This window comes from Rhopalosiphum maidis, chromosome 4, assembly GCF_003676215.2.
Source record: "Rhopalosiphum maidis isolate BTI-1 chromosome 4, ASM367621v3, whole genome shotgun sequence".
Classification (NCBI taxonomy): Eukaryota; Metazoa; Arthropoda; class Insecta; order Hemiptera; family Aphididae; genus Rhopalosiphum; species Rhopalosiphum maidis.
Genome location: NC_040880.1, coordinates 7,277,793 through 7,299,413, shown reverse-complemented (window position 1 = coordinate 7,299,413; position 21,621 = coordinate 7,277,793). Strand labels below are relative to the sequence as shown.

The window sequence follows — 21,621 nt, the reverse complement described above, 5'->3', positions numbered from 1 at the left end:
ATTCGAATAAAATACGATTATACATACCGGATTGACGAGATTCCGTCAACGGACGATTGAAATTTTGTTCATATAATAATAATGCGAAGAAACACTTTATATATTTCGTCCCAATTTCTCAACACAAAGATACCAACCAATATAATAATACGTATTTATGTTCACACGAACGTATATACGTTTATATGGAGTGTGTGTGTACAGCATGCACATTGGTACATATCTAAATAATATTTTAATATTCGATCGCACGAAGACTCGCACGCACGATAGGTCGACACACACACACACACACGAATATTATAAATACTATTATACAGTGATTATAAACAAACACGATATTCAAAGTGCCGATTACAATATATTATAATATGTTTATGCGATCGGAGATCGACCCGGACGCGTCCCGGCGAGTCGCGGACGGATAAAAAATAAAAACGGAAAACCACGTATAGGTACGTATCGTTTGTACGCGCCGCAGAACGGTGCGATAATCTTAATACAATAATAATAATAATAATAATAATACGACCATAAATCATATGATTATTGTCTGAGCCGTGTCCGTGGCAAGACTTCAGACGGATCCGCACTGCGCGCAGCACGCCGTCCGGCGGACGCGACGCCGCGGACCGGCCGCGGTAACAGATAACAAATATATAATACACGGAGATCCGTCAGCGGACGGCCCGAACGGGAGTAGGTATATTGTACGCGCGCGCGCGTGTGTGTGTGTAATATTATTATCGTATCATTGTTGTTAATTCATATCGCGTGTCAACACGCCATACGTACGCGCGCGCGCGCGTGTGTGTATAATAATATGAGCGTTATATACGTATAATAGTGTATACGCGCGTTTCGTCGGCACCGCGGGGACCGAGCGCTGGCCGACCTCTTTCCGCGTCCGCGTTTCTCCGCCACCGCGCACACCCCCTTATCGCCGAACCACCCCGACCCACCCCGCCGCAATCGTCGGTTTTGCTCGTATTACGTGTCCGAGATAATAATACGCGTGGTGTAAGCCCGTGACCCCGCGATGCACACCGTGTATTATCATATCGTGATATATATATATATAGTGTATGTACGTGTAGGTACTGTGCAGCGGGGGCGTGTTTTGATATTGTCCACCCGCCACCACCGCCGCCGCCGCCGCCGATACTTGACCACATTACACGCGAAAAACAGTCTATATTTATATCTAATAATTGAGTCGTGCGCGGTGCAAATCGAACGCGTAGATATTACGTGTTTTGCTGGCGGCGGAGGGAAATATTGTTATGACGGTGACGGTGTACGGGGGAACGGCGGCGGTGCAGTCGGTTCCGCCGTAAAGTCGTAAAAACCGGAAATGAAAAGTGCTCGGTGTGCAGTGCTGCTGCAGGTAAGCAGTAGAAAGAGCTGGAAACCGGTGAGAGTCGGGTACAGCTGTAGACGGTATCGCATACCGTCTCGCTCACCTATATCATCACCCTCCCCCCCCCAGAAAACCGTACACGTCAAATATTCGTTATTTCATTCGCAGGTCTTGTATCATAAACACGCCGTTCCTTCTGTATAAACAATACAGAGTTTAATAAACATTTCCGTCTAAAGTCAATAAACGAAAACGAAAAACAGATAATATAGTGAATATTGGCACTTGATCGTGCAGTATATTATGATGGTTTAAGCATAATATTTCTACGTTTTGAATATCCATAGTAAGAATTAGGTCTAAATTGAGGGATTTAAACGCGTGTCGCGTTCGAATGGCTATAGCTTAAACATGATGATATACACATTACAGCACGATATTATAGCAAATTATAGTGTTATACGTCACTAATGAAGCGCCAGTTGCATCTTGCAACTGATGATACAGATGTGGTCGTTATATTGTTATAATAATATAATATTATGACGTGATCGGTGTACAGGATGATCCACATCCGGCATCGATATAGTGTGCATATATATATATCATGAATGTGTATATCCATCACCTCTGAAACGTCATCTGCTTGCACTCCGTAAACCGTATTGTATACCACAGTAGGCTGCGAACACCTACCTTTTTTCGTCTCATATTGCTGAGACAATTCGTATTTATTTATCAATTATACAAATATACATATAATATAAATTTAATTACGACTACGACGCCGTCGTGATATTTTTTATTTCTATGCATAATAATCACGTTACACACAAGCAAAAAAATATAGTCGGTTAAAAATATATGTAAGATAAAAATAAATCCATCGTTAATCCTGTAAAACACAGAGATTAAATTGTATTCCTCCGAATCGTTACTGTGATTTTGAATCTGTAACACCGTGTTACGGGTAACTTTTATCAACCTAACCGAAAGAAAATTTACTTCATAAAGTATATGAACTTTAATAGATATTTATTTATTTAATCAATATCTAATAATATACTTTTGTATATACTCTATATTCCATGTTATAATATTATTATTCACTTAAAACCGATTATTGAGTTTATGTGTGGTGACTCGTGGCTTGTGTGTATTATCGTTATTTCACGTTAATTGGAAAAGACGTCGTTAGTTCGTTAATGCCTATATTATATATTATCATTTTGTATTGTAAATTAAAAATATATACCAAAGCACGAAACACATTTCGTCATACATCGGTGAAATCAACGAGTGTGTTTTATTCAAATTATCATCGTAACTCGTAAACATGTTTAAATTAAAAGCTTTTAAAATATTCTATGATTTGGTTACCTCCGATGTTAATAACCTTAAAAACACGTCACAGTCAATTTGTTCCCGAAAACACACCTTATAGTAATTACTAGTTATATCTATACGACGCATTATTTTATTCAGTTAATCCCATTATCATTATATATTATTGTACGTACCTACATATTTCGTATTTGAAATATATTTACATATATAACACACACTATACAAAACGCATAATTTCATATGCACGACAATAACAATTAAAATGTATTACTATGTTCGTTTTTTAACGTGTAGGTAAGGTACCTACACTAAAACAGTAAAAGGTTGTTTGTTGTTGCTTTTTTTTTGGAAAATATCTACTCCATAATTCGTAATAAATAATAATAATCCTCGTCGAGTGACAATTAGTGTGTACCTACACTATACTCGTTAATAAATCTGTTCAAGTTATCTAGCTATAACCGCGGATTCGGTCGGTGTTCGTCAGACTCTATCTATCGGTGTAAAAACTTTAAACGATCTTCAAAACGTGTATAAAAATATACGCACGAACACTCGTATACGCATTTAATCCCGTAGATCGAAGAGCTACCGTGTTACGAGACGTATTCTATTATTCATACACATAATGTAGGGTCGTGTCCTGACCGGTTCTCAAACGCACTACTATATAATATACACGATGTTGCCTGTTAATGAGAAACACTATATTATATTAAATGATACACGCTCATCATAATAATATGTTTTCACCCCTCGCGTCATTGTCATTCGTCTCGGCGTAGTGTATTTTTATGTTCATTTTTTTTTTCATATACATATATAGTATAGTATAGGTTGTGTTGACGGTTTTTTTCTTCTAGTTGTATATTTTATCATTTTCAGATGCACTTTGATGCATTACAATAGTGCCTGCCACGGTAAACGAAAAGCGAATTAAAATAATCACACGTATTAATAATAAGAAAGAATTGCCGAGAAAACAATAACGGTGTTAAATGAACGATTTGTTGAAGTTGAATGATAATTATTGTTTTACAAGAAACCGATCACACGTTGAAATAAATACGACTACTTATTAATATATGATTTGTATCTACAGGTATAATATAAACGCATATACCAATATATTATTATTGTCGAGTTATTGCCTACAAGATAGACGTCGAATAGGTATGCACTCTGCACGAAAAAAGGGTACCTATATTGCATTATATTGCATTGCGCAGTGGAACGATGAGTATATTTTGTAATAAACGCAGTCGGGGACGGGGGAACAATGATTTATACAACGGCGTGAACGAAAATAATATATAGGCATCTAATTAATTAGACATCCAGTGGAACGCTCAACTGTTCACGTAGATGTATATACCGGTCAAACTTTTGGACTCGGGTGTCTAATTTGTTTACAATAATGACTTGCGACCGATGGGAAAACAAATAGTATTAGTATTAGCATCGGCCGGCCGACTATTTGAAATACTTCGAGGTTAGAAAAAAAGCATTACAGTTTATCATCCGAAACGTTTGTAAATTAAACATAACCGGTAGGTAGAGAAGTGTTGATGTATTAGTTATTATTACTATACCGTGCACGGGAATAATGTGCATGGGAACAATTATTATTGATCGTTATTTTATAATCTATGTAAATTTACAAATTATAATATAAATTAAAAATATTCTAATAGTATTTAACTAAAAACGTTAAACTCTAATTAACGGTTGACTAAAATAAATAAATGTTCAAAATTATTATACATATATTATATAATATATACATATAGTACACGAAAAACCTAATGTGTATCGTCCATTAAAATCGAATAGTGCTCGACTTTATTCATCTTATTATACAATCGAATAAGGAAAAAACTATTAAAATATTATAAAATATTTGTCCATATAAAGGCGTACAATAATGGTGTAGGTTGTGTGTAGGTACAACTGAAAATGATTATACTTCTTATTACAGTGGAGGTAATTTTTTTTATTTGTTTTTCAGCTATACTCGGCGGGCAGCGAATCCGACAGACGGACCTTTCTAGACTCGCTGTTCAGTTTTATGCAAGAACAAGGTGAGTACCTAAGAAAAAAGGCTTCTATTTATTATTCATAGTTTTTATTTTATTAATTGATATTTTTCTCGTAATTTTCCGCATTCGGTATACATATCATAGCTATTTATCAGGATTATTAAGTTATATATTTGTAAAATATAGAAATAATACATTATCTATCTATAAAAATCAAAATCAAAAATGGTTTCTACATTATTTTTTTTAATAGCATTACAATTCGTGGAAAATAATATATTATATTGTGTATATCCACTGCCATCTAACGTCATGTATATGCACGTCGACAACCATCGCGTATCCCGTCATGTCTCTGGTGGTGGGGTAGGCGAGCTGCGTATAACTTATATACTCGAGCTATACCTAAACTATATAATAATGTCCAGGTTATCGACCGTTGAAATTGTATACCTACGTTTTATATTGAATTTCAGTCGATTCTAATCTTAGCTAATATATACCTGCCATTACCTACAATCAGACGATACAAATATATAAATCATATATAACGTAAAATCTAAACTAGAAATAATGAAAAAAAAAAGAAGTTCTCCCTGTAAAATGTTTCTTTTTTGCAATTTATCTCGTAAAATAAGGAACAACAAGTAACTTGGTAACTGCAAAAAAAAAAAAATATTACATTATATACATTTCACAACTGCATCATTACAGTTGGACGTTGATTGCCAATATTGAATCGATCGACAGTTATACGATTTTAACAATGTCCGTTATACAAACAAATAATTCTATATTGCAGTCACAACTTAGTGAATTTGTGTAGGCATACGATATAATTTTAATGTTATTATCGATAAAACTCAGCAGGTGGAGTGTATAATGTACGCTGGCTTGTCGATAGTATTGTTCTTAAAAAAAAAAAAAAAAAATACGATAACCATGAAAGACGCAATGACGGTGATTTAATTTCGTAGGTTTTGCAAATGGTGGGCACGAAATATTTATGTAGTTATAAATTATTACACACGCCTATAATACTGTAATATAGTTTAATAGTGAACGCCGTCATTGGAAAATCGTTTAAAACTACCTATTATATAGAGTCGATTACTAATTATTACGTATATCAATAAAATTACGACGACAATTTGGAAGCAATTAAAGCCATTTAGGTCTAAAAATTACATTGGATAATTATTTTACTGAATGGCTGTATTTAACAAACAGTTAAATTTTGTATAATATTATTATGTATATTATTAAAAATTATCATCGATTATCAGAGAATATTGTATTGTTTTGTCGATCGAAAAATTATACGTTACAACTTTGTTTATAGTTACGAAAAAAACAACCATAGCTATTATTCCTTTTATAATAATATTTAAAACATATGGATAATGGCAATGTCAAAATTTAGGATCGCTAAAACATAAATAATAATGCAATTCAATAAAATTACCATGTCTATTTATAGTCTATACAGTTATACTGCTCAAATATTTAGTATATTAATCGTTGAAAACCTCGATGAAAAGTTCATATCATATTGTTGTATAAATATATAATACCTACATTAATGTGGACATCACTATATACTATAGATGTCACGCCTGGTATAACATTTTATAAATTTTTAATATTTTTATTATACTTTTTTCGGAAAATCGACTTTTTAATATCAATTATCTTGTAATTTTGTTGGATGGAAGCTACGGAACAGATGTTTTATACAGTATACATGTAGGATATATCATACGATAAACTACTTCACATTTTAAACGTCAGTATGGTTTTTTTATACGGTCTGAATTATTATGTTTACCATAAACTCAAACATAATGTAGGGAGAAAAGTAACAAAATACGGACGATTCAAAGACACACTGCGACGGTGTCGTTATAAACACGTCGGCCGCGGTGGAGGAGGCGCTAAATAATAGTGTATTATATTATATATTATATTATACTATACAAAATAAAAATGATTACATTTTTATAGCCAAATAAAAAAAGCAACACGCAATGAAATATCGATTTCTCGAAACGTGTTTCATTGTGAATAGATGTTTTAATATGCAATACGAAAATTTACTAACTATAAACGACGAGTCTATAAAATAATTTTGAATAATTCGGAATTCGGCTTTGAAAATCAAACAAAATCGTATGCCATAGTAAATTATGTCATTAAAAATGTATATACATATTATATATTATATTATTATTATTATTACGTTAAATGAGCAATAAAAATAATAATATTAGATTTCTAAAAATTAAATAAAACTACTATTGTAATACTTTTAGAACCAACCGAATTTATATGCTACGACAATGACTGGTTTCTGAATATTAAATCTGTTTTTAAATGTTAATTTTCTTTATGGTACCTACATAAAAGTTCAATTCTACGTATATTATTATAGACTTTTAGTACATATTTGTTTTTTACATTATTAATGTTATTTGATTATGTTTAAGAATATAGTAGTATAATTGATATAATTAGGTATATGATGAAAAAAACACAGAAAATATAATATTGTCTTGAATAATATAATGTAATGTACAATTTTAGCTGTAAACGTTAATTTCAGACCCAACCGAGTCATGCATTGCATTTATACCAATACACTTGGCGGGACTTCAACGGACGGAAGTATTCGTATATATAACGGAAAATTAACGACAATTGTGTCATTGGGCTCTTAGACATTTAATATATTAATAAGACTTAAGTCAGTCGATTTGATTAAAATATTGTTTTCTATACAACCACAGTAGTTTGTCAAATTTGAAAAATTTGAGATGTCATGGTTGACAAATGACAAATTTGTCAACTAATAATATTGCATCTATACCGTATATGTCTTTGGAATAAGAAAAAGAGAAGTAGGTATAAGACAAACGCGTTCAGAAAAGTAAAAATAAAAATTAATTTTTATTTGTATGTTAATTATTCAAAACAAATGGTGTATGTATTTGTGTGTGTGTGTGTGTGTATGTGTGTATGTACTATGTATAATATGTCTATATATTTTTCTGTAAACTTCGGATCGTGGCTGTCATTGTGTGACGCATATTTGTAATGAAAACTATCAACGTCGTATATCATTATATTTACTATAAAAACGTATATTAGGTATATATTATGTTTTATATTATAATGACGCTAATGAACTAAAAAATACATTTACATACTGTATGTGTAGCAATTGCGAAACATCATTAGAGAACATTTGTCGTTATTATAGGATTTCCGCTGCTTATATTATTATAATATCATAGTCGATAGAAATAATAAATTCGAGAGTGCCGACAATACATTGTACATTATGTATTTGATATTTCCGTATTATAATGTCTATAGGTATGTTAATATGTAAACATAATTTTGTTCTTCTATTCCGAAAAACGATCGTTTTATAATGAACTATTTTTTTTTCTTTTCTCTCTGCAACAACCACGATAGCGATGGTGACAACGTGGCGCATTTCAAGTTCCTGTTTCTTAGTGGGAAAGGGCGCGTGGAGAAATAATTCTTTTTTTTCTCATACGATTTCGGTGTTTGACAAATAACGATTCCAGTGTCCGCGCCCTACACACCAACACCATTATTATACTCAGTGCACACTGCTATTACTAAATTACAAACGTACTTAAAAATAATAATAACTCCATCGTAAACGGATCTAGTCGAGGGCGTTTTAACAGAAAGTAGATTTGTCAAAATCACTCTTACGTGTATAATACATTAATACAGTATGTAATGTTTGACTGTACACGAATATCGTTTAATTACAACTAGTTCGTCGACATTTATTTCTTGTTCACCTTTCTCTGTGGCAAGAGCTTTGACTAAATTGTATTTCCCCCCCCCCGTTAATTTCAATTTCTATTTGATCGATCCCGTACAACAACTATTGTTGTATGCCTGGACAACAGACAACAGACGAATTTAGTTGCCTACGATCATATCCAGAATAATATTATTTATATTTTAAATATGCCTCAAGAATATAATAGTAAAATGATCAATCCACCAAGTCCAAATAGTCTTTATAAATCGTACTATTGATAAAAATGTAAGGTACATATCTTGTACGACCATTATGATACATGATTTATGTAAAGGTATCAGGTACCTAATACAACTTATTTATTGTTAAATCTTAATTGTTTAACTATAAATACTGTGTACCTACATAAATTGATATCTCGTATAGTATTATATTGTAATAATATTATAATCTAAAAATTCAATTATGTGGAACATGATATCAAAAATCGAAACATTTGACAAAAATGTATGAAAATCGAAAAATTAAAAACAAATATCATGTATCTTTACTGTAGGTATGTAACATAATATTTAAATATCACGAGGAGAGAGAAAAACTTAACATTTAAAATTCCATAGGCTCATTGCATATTCTACATTATTTGATCTAAATTAAATGTGTAGTCAAGCATATAAATATTTGTGTATCGTAAATATAAGAATATAAATATAAGGTATAAATTATATATACCTAAGATTAATAATATAAAAAAATGTAATTTTAATTATTCTACTTTAATTCAAAATCAAATATTTATATATATTAGCCATAAAATCGTATATATTATTTAGTATAATTACAATGGTACTTGGTAGCACATTACGTATTTATAGCCTTATGAAATTTTAATTTTTTATCAACATTTGTAATTTCCACGAGGTACACTGCAGGGGTTACAGAGTTTTAAAATATCATATACTTTGCGGTTTACATATAGTTGAATATTGTGCAATGATCGTGACAGGCAGACAAGTTTATTAATTGCATTATCATATGGAAGATTTATGGATATTGTATATATGTTTAAAATTATTAATTATTAACATAATAACATATTATTGTATATTGTTTTGTCGAATGTTACATAACGAATTTGGTAAAAATACAGTATACTCCACATATTGTGACTATAGTGCAGTGTATAATATAATAATATATGCGGTCACGCAGCGTGGCACATATTGCACTGCAGTTTAAAACCGCAGTTGACGGGCGTGCGAGCATTAATGAGCAGTTATATTATATATGTTATAGGTACGTATTTACGTCGTACAATGTACTTTTCATTTTCTCAAACTCGAATATTTATTACAAATTATAAGATACGCACAGTAAACTCTTAATTTTCTATACGCCCGGAAGTGGATCAATATAGCACGCGCAGGAAAACGAACGAATATAAGTAATTTCGTTTCAAAACCTGCAGCTGTTGTACGTGTTGTACGTCGTAAAATATTTTGCAAATACATACGTACAAGGTTCATCCCACTGGAAATTTCATTGATCATGAGCATATATTTTATAATAGTTATGTATTACTAACGTAATTAACATTTTTTTACAATTTTATAGTCATTATACTTATATCAATACCTTCTTTTCATGGATGACGCGATGACGACGTGAAAATACTATGACCGAGAATTGAATGAATGCGGAGAAAAAGGCTGGCAATGACTACTATTTTCTACTTACTGATTCACTGACCACTGACCAATGACCGACGGTAGATTATTTTGTAGCTTTACACAATTGTAATTATATATACTTACCACGTTTACGATATGGACAGTGGTCACTGTCTTAAAACGGGTTTTCACTATACCTTCTAAGTTGTGTAGAATTATTGAATATACGAGTCAAACAGATCACCGCGCAACGCGATTTCTTGAAAAATATTTTATAACTATTTGTGATATTGATTAAATCAGTTAATTGATTCTCGACGGTTATCGATCAAATAGTTTTCCGTTCACCGCGGTCTTTCGAGAATCTTATACGCATATGTGACGAAATTCCGATAGACGAATTTTGTTTAAATTTTATACCTATTCACTTGAAGGTGAAATAATTTTGGATTCTCATCACTTTAGGTCTGACGAATCTGTTTCTTATATTATACGAATCGAGGGCGACGAGTCGGTGCAAGATATAAAACAGTCGTCTAGCTATTGCTTATTGATTATCATATATACTAATTTAAATAATACTTAAATCAAAGAGTCGTAATATACTCGTAAATAAAGAAAATTCTGACGAAGACGTCTTGGTCGCTATAGTAACTATAAATTATGTCGGTGTAGATAGGTCAGTATATACGTACGAGTATTTCGATGTCAGCGGTCATATTTCGCAATTAATTCGTGTGTCGTAACGCAATACCTACTTTAACAATATTAATATATTAAACGGACGTGACAAATGTCGCGAACAATGTGCATACACACACACACTCACTGCATTGGTCACCACCGTTTATCTCGTTATATTATATTATTATGTAGGTAAACGTAATCTCGACTGGCGGCGCACGTGACGTATATAAATAACGAAAATAGCCGCCATTTTGTTGTCGACTGTGAATATTGAGGTTTTATTTTGCACGCGCAATTTTTATTATATTTTATTTACTGTTCTTATACATCGTTGCGCGAACGCACGCGCAGCACTTATCACGCCATTTGCTCAGACGCCTGCTATGTATCATTATATTATGTATAATATATATATATATATACGGGAGAAACAACTTTTTCTTCGAAGTTAACTACCTACGGCGTCGTCATTATTGTTATTATGATTATTATCAAGTCTATATTTTATTGCCACAATATCTCGCAGATATATTAATAGTAGAATAACTAATAAGCAATTTAATTTTTAGTTACTTCTAGAAAAGCATGGCCTTCGAATTTGCTATCTCAATATTTTATAACAATTTTTTAACAAAAAAAATCACAGATGTGCCCCAATAATATAATAATAAAAGTTATAGTACATTATTTTGATGTTAACATATTATCGCTGGTGCCAAAAATAACCTTTAAATATTTTTATTTCGAGGTTAACTATATGTAGGTAGTTGTCACATTATTTTATTAGTTTTTTGTTTCATTTACCACCCGCATTCTCGACGTATACTCGTAAAACATATTATTCCATATCGCCATTATAAAAACCGTGAGATGTAAAAATTATATTATGTATATAATATATAAGTATGTTTAATACTATTAAACAGTCGGATACACGATACATTATACAGGATACGCGATACAGGACTCATATAGGTATATATACTCGAAAGGGGTTTTATACCTTCATCAATTTTACACGCGACATCGTCGTTGAATATCTAAATTATTTTAAAATTCAAGTAAAAAAAAAAAAAATAGTCATGTGTTTAAAACACACAAAATTGTATCTATATATATACTGTTTATATGATTTACAAAAATCTACTATTGAACGTTACGAAAAATCAATAGTATAATATTTCATGTTCTATGTAAAAATAAAACTGTATCCATAATAATATTATAATGTTCATATATCAACCGATTGCTTCTTCAGTTCGAACACAATAATACACGATTTTCAAAGAGAAAAATAAAAAGGTAAATTAACCACCATTTTATGTGTCTACACTAGTATAGTATAAGATAATACTGTTAAAGTATAACTAATTAACTATACTTAATATATGATAAATGAAATATTAGCATCATCGTGCAATATATTTCTAACTATAAAATGTGTCGAATATCAGCAAATTTTTAACAGAAATTTGTATCGATTTAAAAAAAAACTTAATAATAACTTTATTCTATGATCTCGAGTTGTTTTTATACACATCTCCATATAGGTTTTTATAATATAATAATAGGTATATTGGTATATATATACTATAGTTTTTTTTTTTTTTTAATTAATTAAAGTTGAAATATTTTAGCCTTAAAATACTTTGTTCACATAACAGCAGTGATTTTCTATCTGAACGACACCTTTGTGAGTTTTATTTATTATACAGTAAACCTTTGCATATTCTAACTATATTATATATATATATATATCATATACGTTTTCTAGTGTCAATGGACCGTCGTAAAAAAATTCATCAGTGACGCGCACGTAATAATAACAATAAAAAAAATAATAATAATAATAACAACGAAAATAAAAATTATAGAATAGAATAATATTTCTTTGGTCTGAGTAAAATCTATCAAATCTCTACTATATAATCGTTTACGCGCTGTCGTTTACGACAATCCGAATCAACAATACGAAGGTACTTATATTGGATCTTAGCTGGCTGCACGGGACAGGCCAAACTATAGGTACTGATATATTATATGTGGTAGATTATTATATGAACATAATAATATATATTTGTATATAATATGTGCTATATGTATAGATATTGTGGTAATCATATTTTTATGGCTTTGGGCATGACGTGCTCTGGCTCTCAGCCGGTATATTATGCATGTATACCCGTGCGGCTGGAGACTTAAACGACACCTCTCAGTAATCTAAAACTATAACATAACATCGTTGCTTATAGTTGTGTTATTGATGATGATAATAATAATAATAATAATAATAGAAGCAGAGGCATTACTAAATAATATTATTATACTCGTAATATTGTTATTATTATGTGTTGTGCGTTTAATAGCGGACGATAAAAATACTAAAAACTAGTCCGTCCGACGACGACGAACCATTAAAATATCGTTTAACTGCATGGTAACCGAAACGCTCGTACTTATAATATAATATAAAAAAAAAATAATATTGTTAACGCCGAACCGCATTGTAGAGATACTCATTGGAGCACTCGAATGTATATTACACGATAAAATATAAGAGTATATGTTCTGCACGTATAATATTTCTGTATTTTGTAATACTTACTGACTACTGTATTAAAATATAATATTAAATATAAGTTTACATTCGCAAAGTCCGGGGACGAAATATATCTAAGTGACAAGTATAGTATATGTTACGGGTAATAAGGTGCAAAAGCAAAAAAGTATTACACACATAAATCGGGTGATTTAAACCTTTTTCATATAATAAACTGTGTAATCTACATGTACCTTAGTATGTATCATGCATTATACATATATATATATATATATATATATATTAACCAATCGATTTATACATTAGCTGGCACGGTGTGGGTTAAGTAATCGTTTTATTATAAACCTTTAAATTGATTATGTTATTCGTACAATACGACCAATGCACCAATCAATTCAAATGGTTAATTTTCAAATAATCAAAAGATCCTATAACATTATATGATAAAAATAAAACCTACTAATCCCAAATAAAAAATATTTATTAGAATTTTATTAAATTAATCGATTTATATTACAAACATTGAATAATTTTATTATTTAATAAAAATTTAAAAATAAAATACCCAATTATTTAACAGAACAATATATCATTTGAGCTTTGGTGACATTTATAACTTTAGAATATTTCCCTGTTTTTTATTTACAATTATTTGATAAACATTTACTTCTACATAACATAGACATTTTCGTCTTCATCTTATATCCGGACAATGCGTATTTATTATTCATCTTTCGTTCATTGCACAATCGAGCTGCTAAACAAGGAAATCGTACGTATTGTAAATCATCACCGCCCTTAACATAAATACATACAAACTACAGAGTAAACCATCACGTTTTCCATTTTCCCAATAAGAGCTCGCAAAGAAAAACCAAAAAACACGATTGCAAACCTCTTAAAATGCATTCATGCGCAATATTATAATACTTACATTATACATTAATATCATCTGGTCTTTTAGATGCGTGACATGTATATAATAATAATAATAATAATAAATCTAGCTCAAACTCGATATTATATTTTATATTTCTCATGATATGTCTTATTCTTATATATATATATATATATATATATATATGTATACAAGTGTAACGTATACGACGGACTTCGATGTCACCGCCTTGGTTGTAACGATCGAAAACATAGTAGCGGGTGCGTATGTGTATACTACATATACATATATATTATTATACTGGTGTATTTTTGAAGGGAAAATAACTTTAAACTGCCGTATTATATATTAAACCCACATAATAAACTGCAGGGAAAAAACGAAAAAATGACGACAATGACGACGCATGTTTAATATATAGGGCGGCGTATATGGTGTGATATACATATGATGCGTGTATTATATAAGGCATACTATATACGTTTAGGTATAGCCGGTCGAATTTTACGACTACCCCTGAGGGCAAATAATATATTATTATTATAAAAATCCGATGCGGCACGCGGTATCGTATGACACGCACCGCTGTGGCTGCATCGGCAAAAACACATGGCCGACAGATTTTTGGGACATTTTTATATATACATTATACATATTATATATTGTACGCCCGGTGAAACTGTGTGTGTGTGTGTGTGCTTATATGTACATTTGTAGAATAATATTAAAGTGCAAAATACGCACCCAGACAGCAGACCGATATACATATATATATATATATATTTATAAACATATTCGGGAACCCTAATCCTATATATGTATGTATAATTAACTTCTGTCTAGCATCGGGCGATATAAAATCACGGACATGTGTGTGCTCTTTTGGTGGTGTATAATATACAGAGCGATTTTGTAGTCTGATTGGTTTCTTTTGAGAATTCACGAAACGAAAACGTGTAATCACTATTTATAATTTACTGCGGTAGGTATGTATTCCACTGCGCCGCGGATGGCATGCATATTATGTAGTAGAACGCATCTGCGATATCTCAATTAGTTCGTTATTTCAAGTAATCATGTCTGCCCTATCAAAGACCGCGATTCATGTTGTGAAACCCGATATTTCAAATTTTTCGATACATCTTTGCTCTTGAGACATTATGTGTTTCTTTCATAATAAACCTATCCCTGCATTGACCTCGTAAAAAAATATCTAAAATAGTATTATACTATAGAGTATATCTCTACAGAATAGCATGATATGCCAAAATTATATACTTATATACCTATACTCGTGAGGCAAAACTTTCATTACATTCACGCTTTGTTTTTATGAACGTAGTCCGATATAGTGCGGTGAATTTGTTCAGCTGATCAGATTATGATAATATTATAATAGTTTTAAATACATTCGATGCACTCACGCATTTTGTAAAGGTGTGAAATCCGTTTAACTCTTGAATATAAATTTTAATGCTAAAGCGGGGAACCTATGTTTTTAACGGAAGCCAACGGGTTGAACGGCACTACTTAATAAAAAATAATCCTAGTTTAAAGGCGAACCTTAAACTCGGGTCGAATCGATTTACGCGGCACCGAAATGTTGTCGCGAAGGTTTTAATACGATGAGCGTATTTTTGGCGTCCTAGACCGCTCTGTATACACATATGACGCGCACCACCGTGCATAAGCGCATAATATATTATGTACGTGTGTAGTTTAATATATGATATATACAACGGGAACATGTTTTGATACCCTCATTAGCCAAAGGGGCTCTGTTGTTTCCGGCCCACGCCGTATTCGCGTATATAAGGGTTTTTAATTATCCTGGAAAATAATAATATGTGACCGAGTCTGCAGTGTGCTGTGGAGGTTGGCGTATATAATATTGTATGGTATATATATGTATATGCGGTGAGAAGAGAAAAAAAGCGACTGGGCTGGTCTATAAAATTTCCGCAACCCATTAACATTCCTTTTGATAAATAACGTATGATTTCGTTTTAATGACGTCTCAATTGTTGTATAGACACGTAGTCTAGCCGCGTATATATATATTATAATATATAAACACAGCCGTCTGCTGCGACTCGTTTCAGTCGTTAATATGAAATTATTGTATTTCATATATTATGACCGATGTATTTATGTTTAGGTAAATGCATTTTATACTGCGCGATACGTGCTCACTAACGAATAACGATCGATTGTGTTCGTGCATTTTAATCGAACCTATATTTTATCGTAAATATTATATTGCATAGCTTTATAATATTATTAATAATTTATTATTACGTTGTTGTAAATAAACGTTTTTAGTCTGCCTGCATATTGTGTGAACCCGGTTCCGGGTATAAATCGTGTACGCCAGTCGAGTTTAAAACGTACATCCCGGAACCGTGAGTAATATTATTCAAAGTTTATCGTCTATACGTGTGGAGGGAGGTTTCTTTTAACTACACATTATTGACGGATCGCATACACAGACACGAACCATCGATACCGTGACGTAGACTTCGCATAAAGTCATAAGGACAATATTATTTCACCACGTGGATGCATTTTGTGATGAAACATTTTCCGCGTGTGAATCCTAAAGTCATGTATCGGGCAGATAGAACAATCTCTGTAGCTTATATTTCGCTAAATCTGTGAATTGTTTCATCGTTTCGTGTATTAAAATTGTATAATCATATAAAGTCTCAATATTTTAAATTGAATTTAAACTAAGTAACTACTGTTGTGCTTAATAAGGTAAGTATAACAGCATATCAAACACAAGTGGCCGTAGATGATAGCAATAAAATAATATTAAAATATGAAGAGAATATGGTCTCAAAACAAACAACGAAAACAAAATGTTTTAATAATAATTTGAATGATTCATAAAATAAACGATAAAAGTACAAAACCGATTATTTTCTTGAATATCAAAGTCAAATGAATGTCAAAATGAATAAAATGATATCGTTGACACGTTATTATTTACACATTATTTTTTTATTATAAAAAACGAGGAATAGTCGAATGAGTTTCATTGAACGCTGCTTTATAAAGTCCGCATGCTAGAGCTCATTACTATACACGTATTTTTATACGACTAATATATCAAGTAATAACAAATTATATACATCACGCATTCACGCAATGTTTGCCTGGTTAAACGCTTACGAAAGTATACAGTTAAATACTTAGACTTTTAGAAGGGGTTGAAAAGGAGTCCGTATACATGAATTTAAGTGTAATGTTACGAACTTTAAAACCAAAGTCTCAACCTGCACAGTGATGCATAAATCGTGTTATTTTTAAGCCAATCGTCATATAATAATTAAAACACCAAGTACCTATTACAGTTTTATAATTGAATAACGTTTCAACTTTCCACTGCCTGAAGTTCCATCAACAGATTCAACAAGTCAATAATCATGTTTTTACGTCATATATCACTTGCACTTATTGTAAGCTTAATAAAAATAAATTGTGTAATTTTATTCCTAATACTAGTTGACCCGGTAAACGAGGTTTTGAGTGTGGTTCACACTGTTCGGAGTATTGTTATCGTGAGTACTTAGCGTACATGTCAATTGTCAGCAAATACACGCATATGGTTGCGAGTTCATACAAAAATTAAAAAATTCCATTGAAAAAAAAACACTTTCAGTTTTTCATAAATTTTTCAATTTTCTCGATTTTTCTTTCCGTAAAAACATTATTCGTACCATTTATGGACATTGAAAAAAAAACAAGTTCAATTTATCCATCCATTTTCAAACTATGCACTAACCAACGTACAGCATTTCATTTTTATATTACATATAATAATATGTATAGATAAATGTAAAAAAAAAATAATAATACTGCAGCTGATACTGCTACAATATTATACATAGGAAATGCGATATTGTGTTTGGTATAAAGTACCTATTGTTTAAATGTTATTTCACTAAAAATTCGTATTAGTATCATTAATAGACGCGTACAATTAATTATAGCTTAGTAGTTAAGCGGTACTCAATATTAGCGCTTAGTAATAATTATATTCATTGGGGGGTATCGGTTTAATATTCTTAAATTTTTCTTAGAAAGCGTTCCCTTTTTGGTCAGGTTAAATTTGGTCACACTAGGGCTTCACCACCCCGTACACCGAACGAGTGTAATAACAATAATCCTAGTATGCGGTGTATAATATACCTATAGGTGTACGATTTTACGCGGGACACTCGACTTCCTACCCCGCGCCTGGCCACCACCGTACGCGGACCACCTCGCCACGCCGTACACAAAGGCGCCGCGCTACGAGATCAATCACGCCACACACGCTGCGATATTTACACGTACATATTATAATATTACTATATCACATACATAGTATATATACGATCGTAAGGCAATACGGTATATAAGGGCGGTGGTACGTCAAAGAGCACCAACAATTGTAAATATTGATAGACTCAAAACGCACACACTCGTATTATATTATATACACACAATAATATATATATATATATATATACATGTACCTATATAGGTACGTGTGTACAGGTTTATACAGTGAAGGTGTACCTACCTCGTATACTCGTACACACATACACATATATGTATAATATTATGTAATAATTACGCGTGGTGTGTGTGTGTGGTATTAATAATAAAATATTAAAACGGACTGAAAAACGAATCGCGCCTCCCCGATAATAGTTCGCGGCCGGCGACGGAAAGGGTGGGGGGGGGAGGTGCTCGGTCCGACGGATGGCGCGGTGGAGGCATATATTATTATTGCCGTGGCGGTCAGCGGTGCAGGAGGCGGCGGCGGTGGCGTGCGCGACAAACAACACAATACTTGGCTTAATGACCCGGCCTAGCCCTCCGAGCTCGGCATTCGAAACAATCACGTACGATTTTTTTATAATAACACCGTCCAGTATTATTTACGTACGTAAATACAATATTATTATACACGCCGACAACGCGGTTATAATATTATTATAATACGACTACGCTACGGTTCCCAGAAGTCGTGTGTATGTGTGTGTGTGTGTGTTTCGTTGTACATAATATTAATAATATTATACGGACAAGCCTTCGTCGTAAACGCCTTTTCCTATGCGGAACGGAACACATATTTATATAATAAATATAGACTACATTTTATTATTATATAGGTGGTTGCAATGGCAATTTTTTATTATTATTTTTTTTTTTCGTATAAAACATACGTTCCTATCGTCGTCGTATCGACGATCGCGTGACGGAATATCGTCTTTCACGTTCGTCCGTCACGTCTTGCGGAGCACTCGTCGCAGGGAAATCACGCCGTTTGCTTTTGCGCCCGCGTGTCGCGTCGTCGCGTACCGACGACGACGACGACGATGTCGTTCGTTTCCACTGCGGCTGTTCGACCGCGGCGAACCGATCGACGCTCGACGGGCTTAAGTCATCAGACGATCGCACAGACTTTGCCGAAAAGCGTGCATTTGCACGCGCACTGGTCCGCGGTCTGATCAAAATATTGCGATAGAGCTCGAGTCCTACATAACTATATAGTGTACGTCTTGATGAATGTACCCGAACAATCTATAATATACTATAATATAGTGCGTATATATATATATATATATATATATATATTACGACTCGCGATGTTACTTTATTACCGACAATCCGCAGGAAGGCGGCGAATAACACAAATACCAAATATTAGTATTTAGTGCGCGAGTACCTGCAGGACCTATAATAGGTACAATGTTTTCGCACCGCACAAGCGAATTTCAACAAATACACGAGTCGTGAGAACCCGGCTCAATAATTAAACATTTTACGGTGTTTGTTTGATTTGCATTCGTTATGTTATACTAATTTTCGTAATACAGTATACGACCCGTTTCTAAGGTTATATGATTAAAGAACTCGAGTTAATTTAGCAAAGTCATATTTTAATCACGGATAAAATTATTTCGTGTATGATACATCAATTAACTCACATAATAATATCATACTAAAAGAACCATGATATTATTATATTAAAATATGTAAAAAGCGTATTTCACGGTAGTTAAGAATTTGATTGACATTCGTTTTCGTGTTTTGCACTTGGACTAAATTATAGACGTGCGTAATATAATTATCTTACATTAATCAACTGGTCTAATTTTAGGCGTTTATTTATACGTTACATATAATATAATATGTTTTATATTATATTTATTACGATGCGGCCTCAGTGCCACCACGCGTAAAAGTATTTGTATATAAATATAATGTACGACGCTCAACATACGTATTCAATTAATGTTTTTTTCGTATACAATACGCCAAGGTCGTGAGTTTTCGTCATCATATCGTGTTGGGTACAAAAAAATATCGTTTTGTAAAAGTCACCTATATGTATTATTTTATCGCACACCTAAAGTATATTAAATTTATGTCTGACATAATAATAATAACAAAACTATGCGCGTTTAGAAAAAGGATTTTTTTTTCTTTTTTATAAACGGCTACAGTAATCCTTATCTCGTGTTCGTTATGTATTTTTCTTTTTTATCGTTCGTATTTATACGCGTTTCATTATTGTTTTTAATCTTTTACGGTGGTCTATTGGATTTTTCACGGTTTGAACAATTATTTTTGCGCATTCGTGTTCTACACATCAACTATGATGTTTATGTATATATAATACTAATAATACAGTGCAACATAAATACTAACCATATTATGTACATAATACACAGACACTTTGTTATAGGTATAATATTATGCGGTGGTTAGAGGGCGGAATCACGAGTAACCGAATAATATAAACTCTAATGGAACGAGTCTAATTTTTTATTACATTATACACTATTCCTACCGTACGCGCATCGCGTAGTTAACCATATACACGTAATAATAAATATAGCCCGTAATTATAAGTCGTAAAAAGAACCGCGCGGCTGACTGGAAACGGCCCGAGGGGGCTCCGCTTCGCCATTTCAGATCCTCCGCCCGATTTCTGTATTTTTATTTTTTTTTGTTTTCGCATTAACTTACAGGTACCTAATACGGGTATTACACATCAAACATTATATTATATACGTAATAAAATGTATCGTTATACGTGCATCGCGCATGTGACGTCAGTAGGATGTATTTCTATTTACCTCGTTACATTATTATTGGGCTGCACATTCGACGCCATATTGTATAGAATTTTACATTATAATGCTCGTATTAAACCAAATGTACGTAATAACCCCGCGCGGGCACCTGTACATGT

General features: G+C 32.3%; 1 protein-coding gene across 1 annotated transcript in view; it reads left to right on the top strand.

Annotated features, from left to right (window-relative positions):
* Positions 1-21,621, top strand: part of LOC113549613 (AT-rich interactive domain-containing protein 3A-like) — an 80,689-nt gene that overhangs the window by 36,791 nt on the left and 22,277 nt on the right. The window contains exon 4 of the mRNA XM_026951000.1: positions 4,716-4,788. Within this exon, the coding sequence (XP_026806801.1) occupies positions 4,716-4,788 (73 nt within the window). The remainder of the gene's footprint in view (positions 1-4,715; positions 4,789-21,621) is intronic.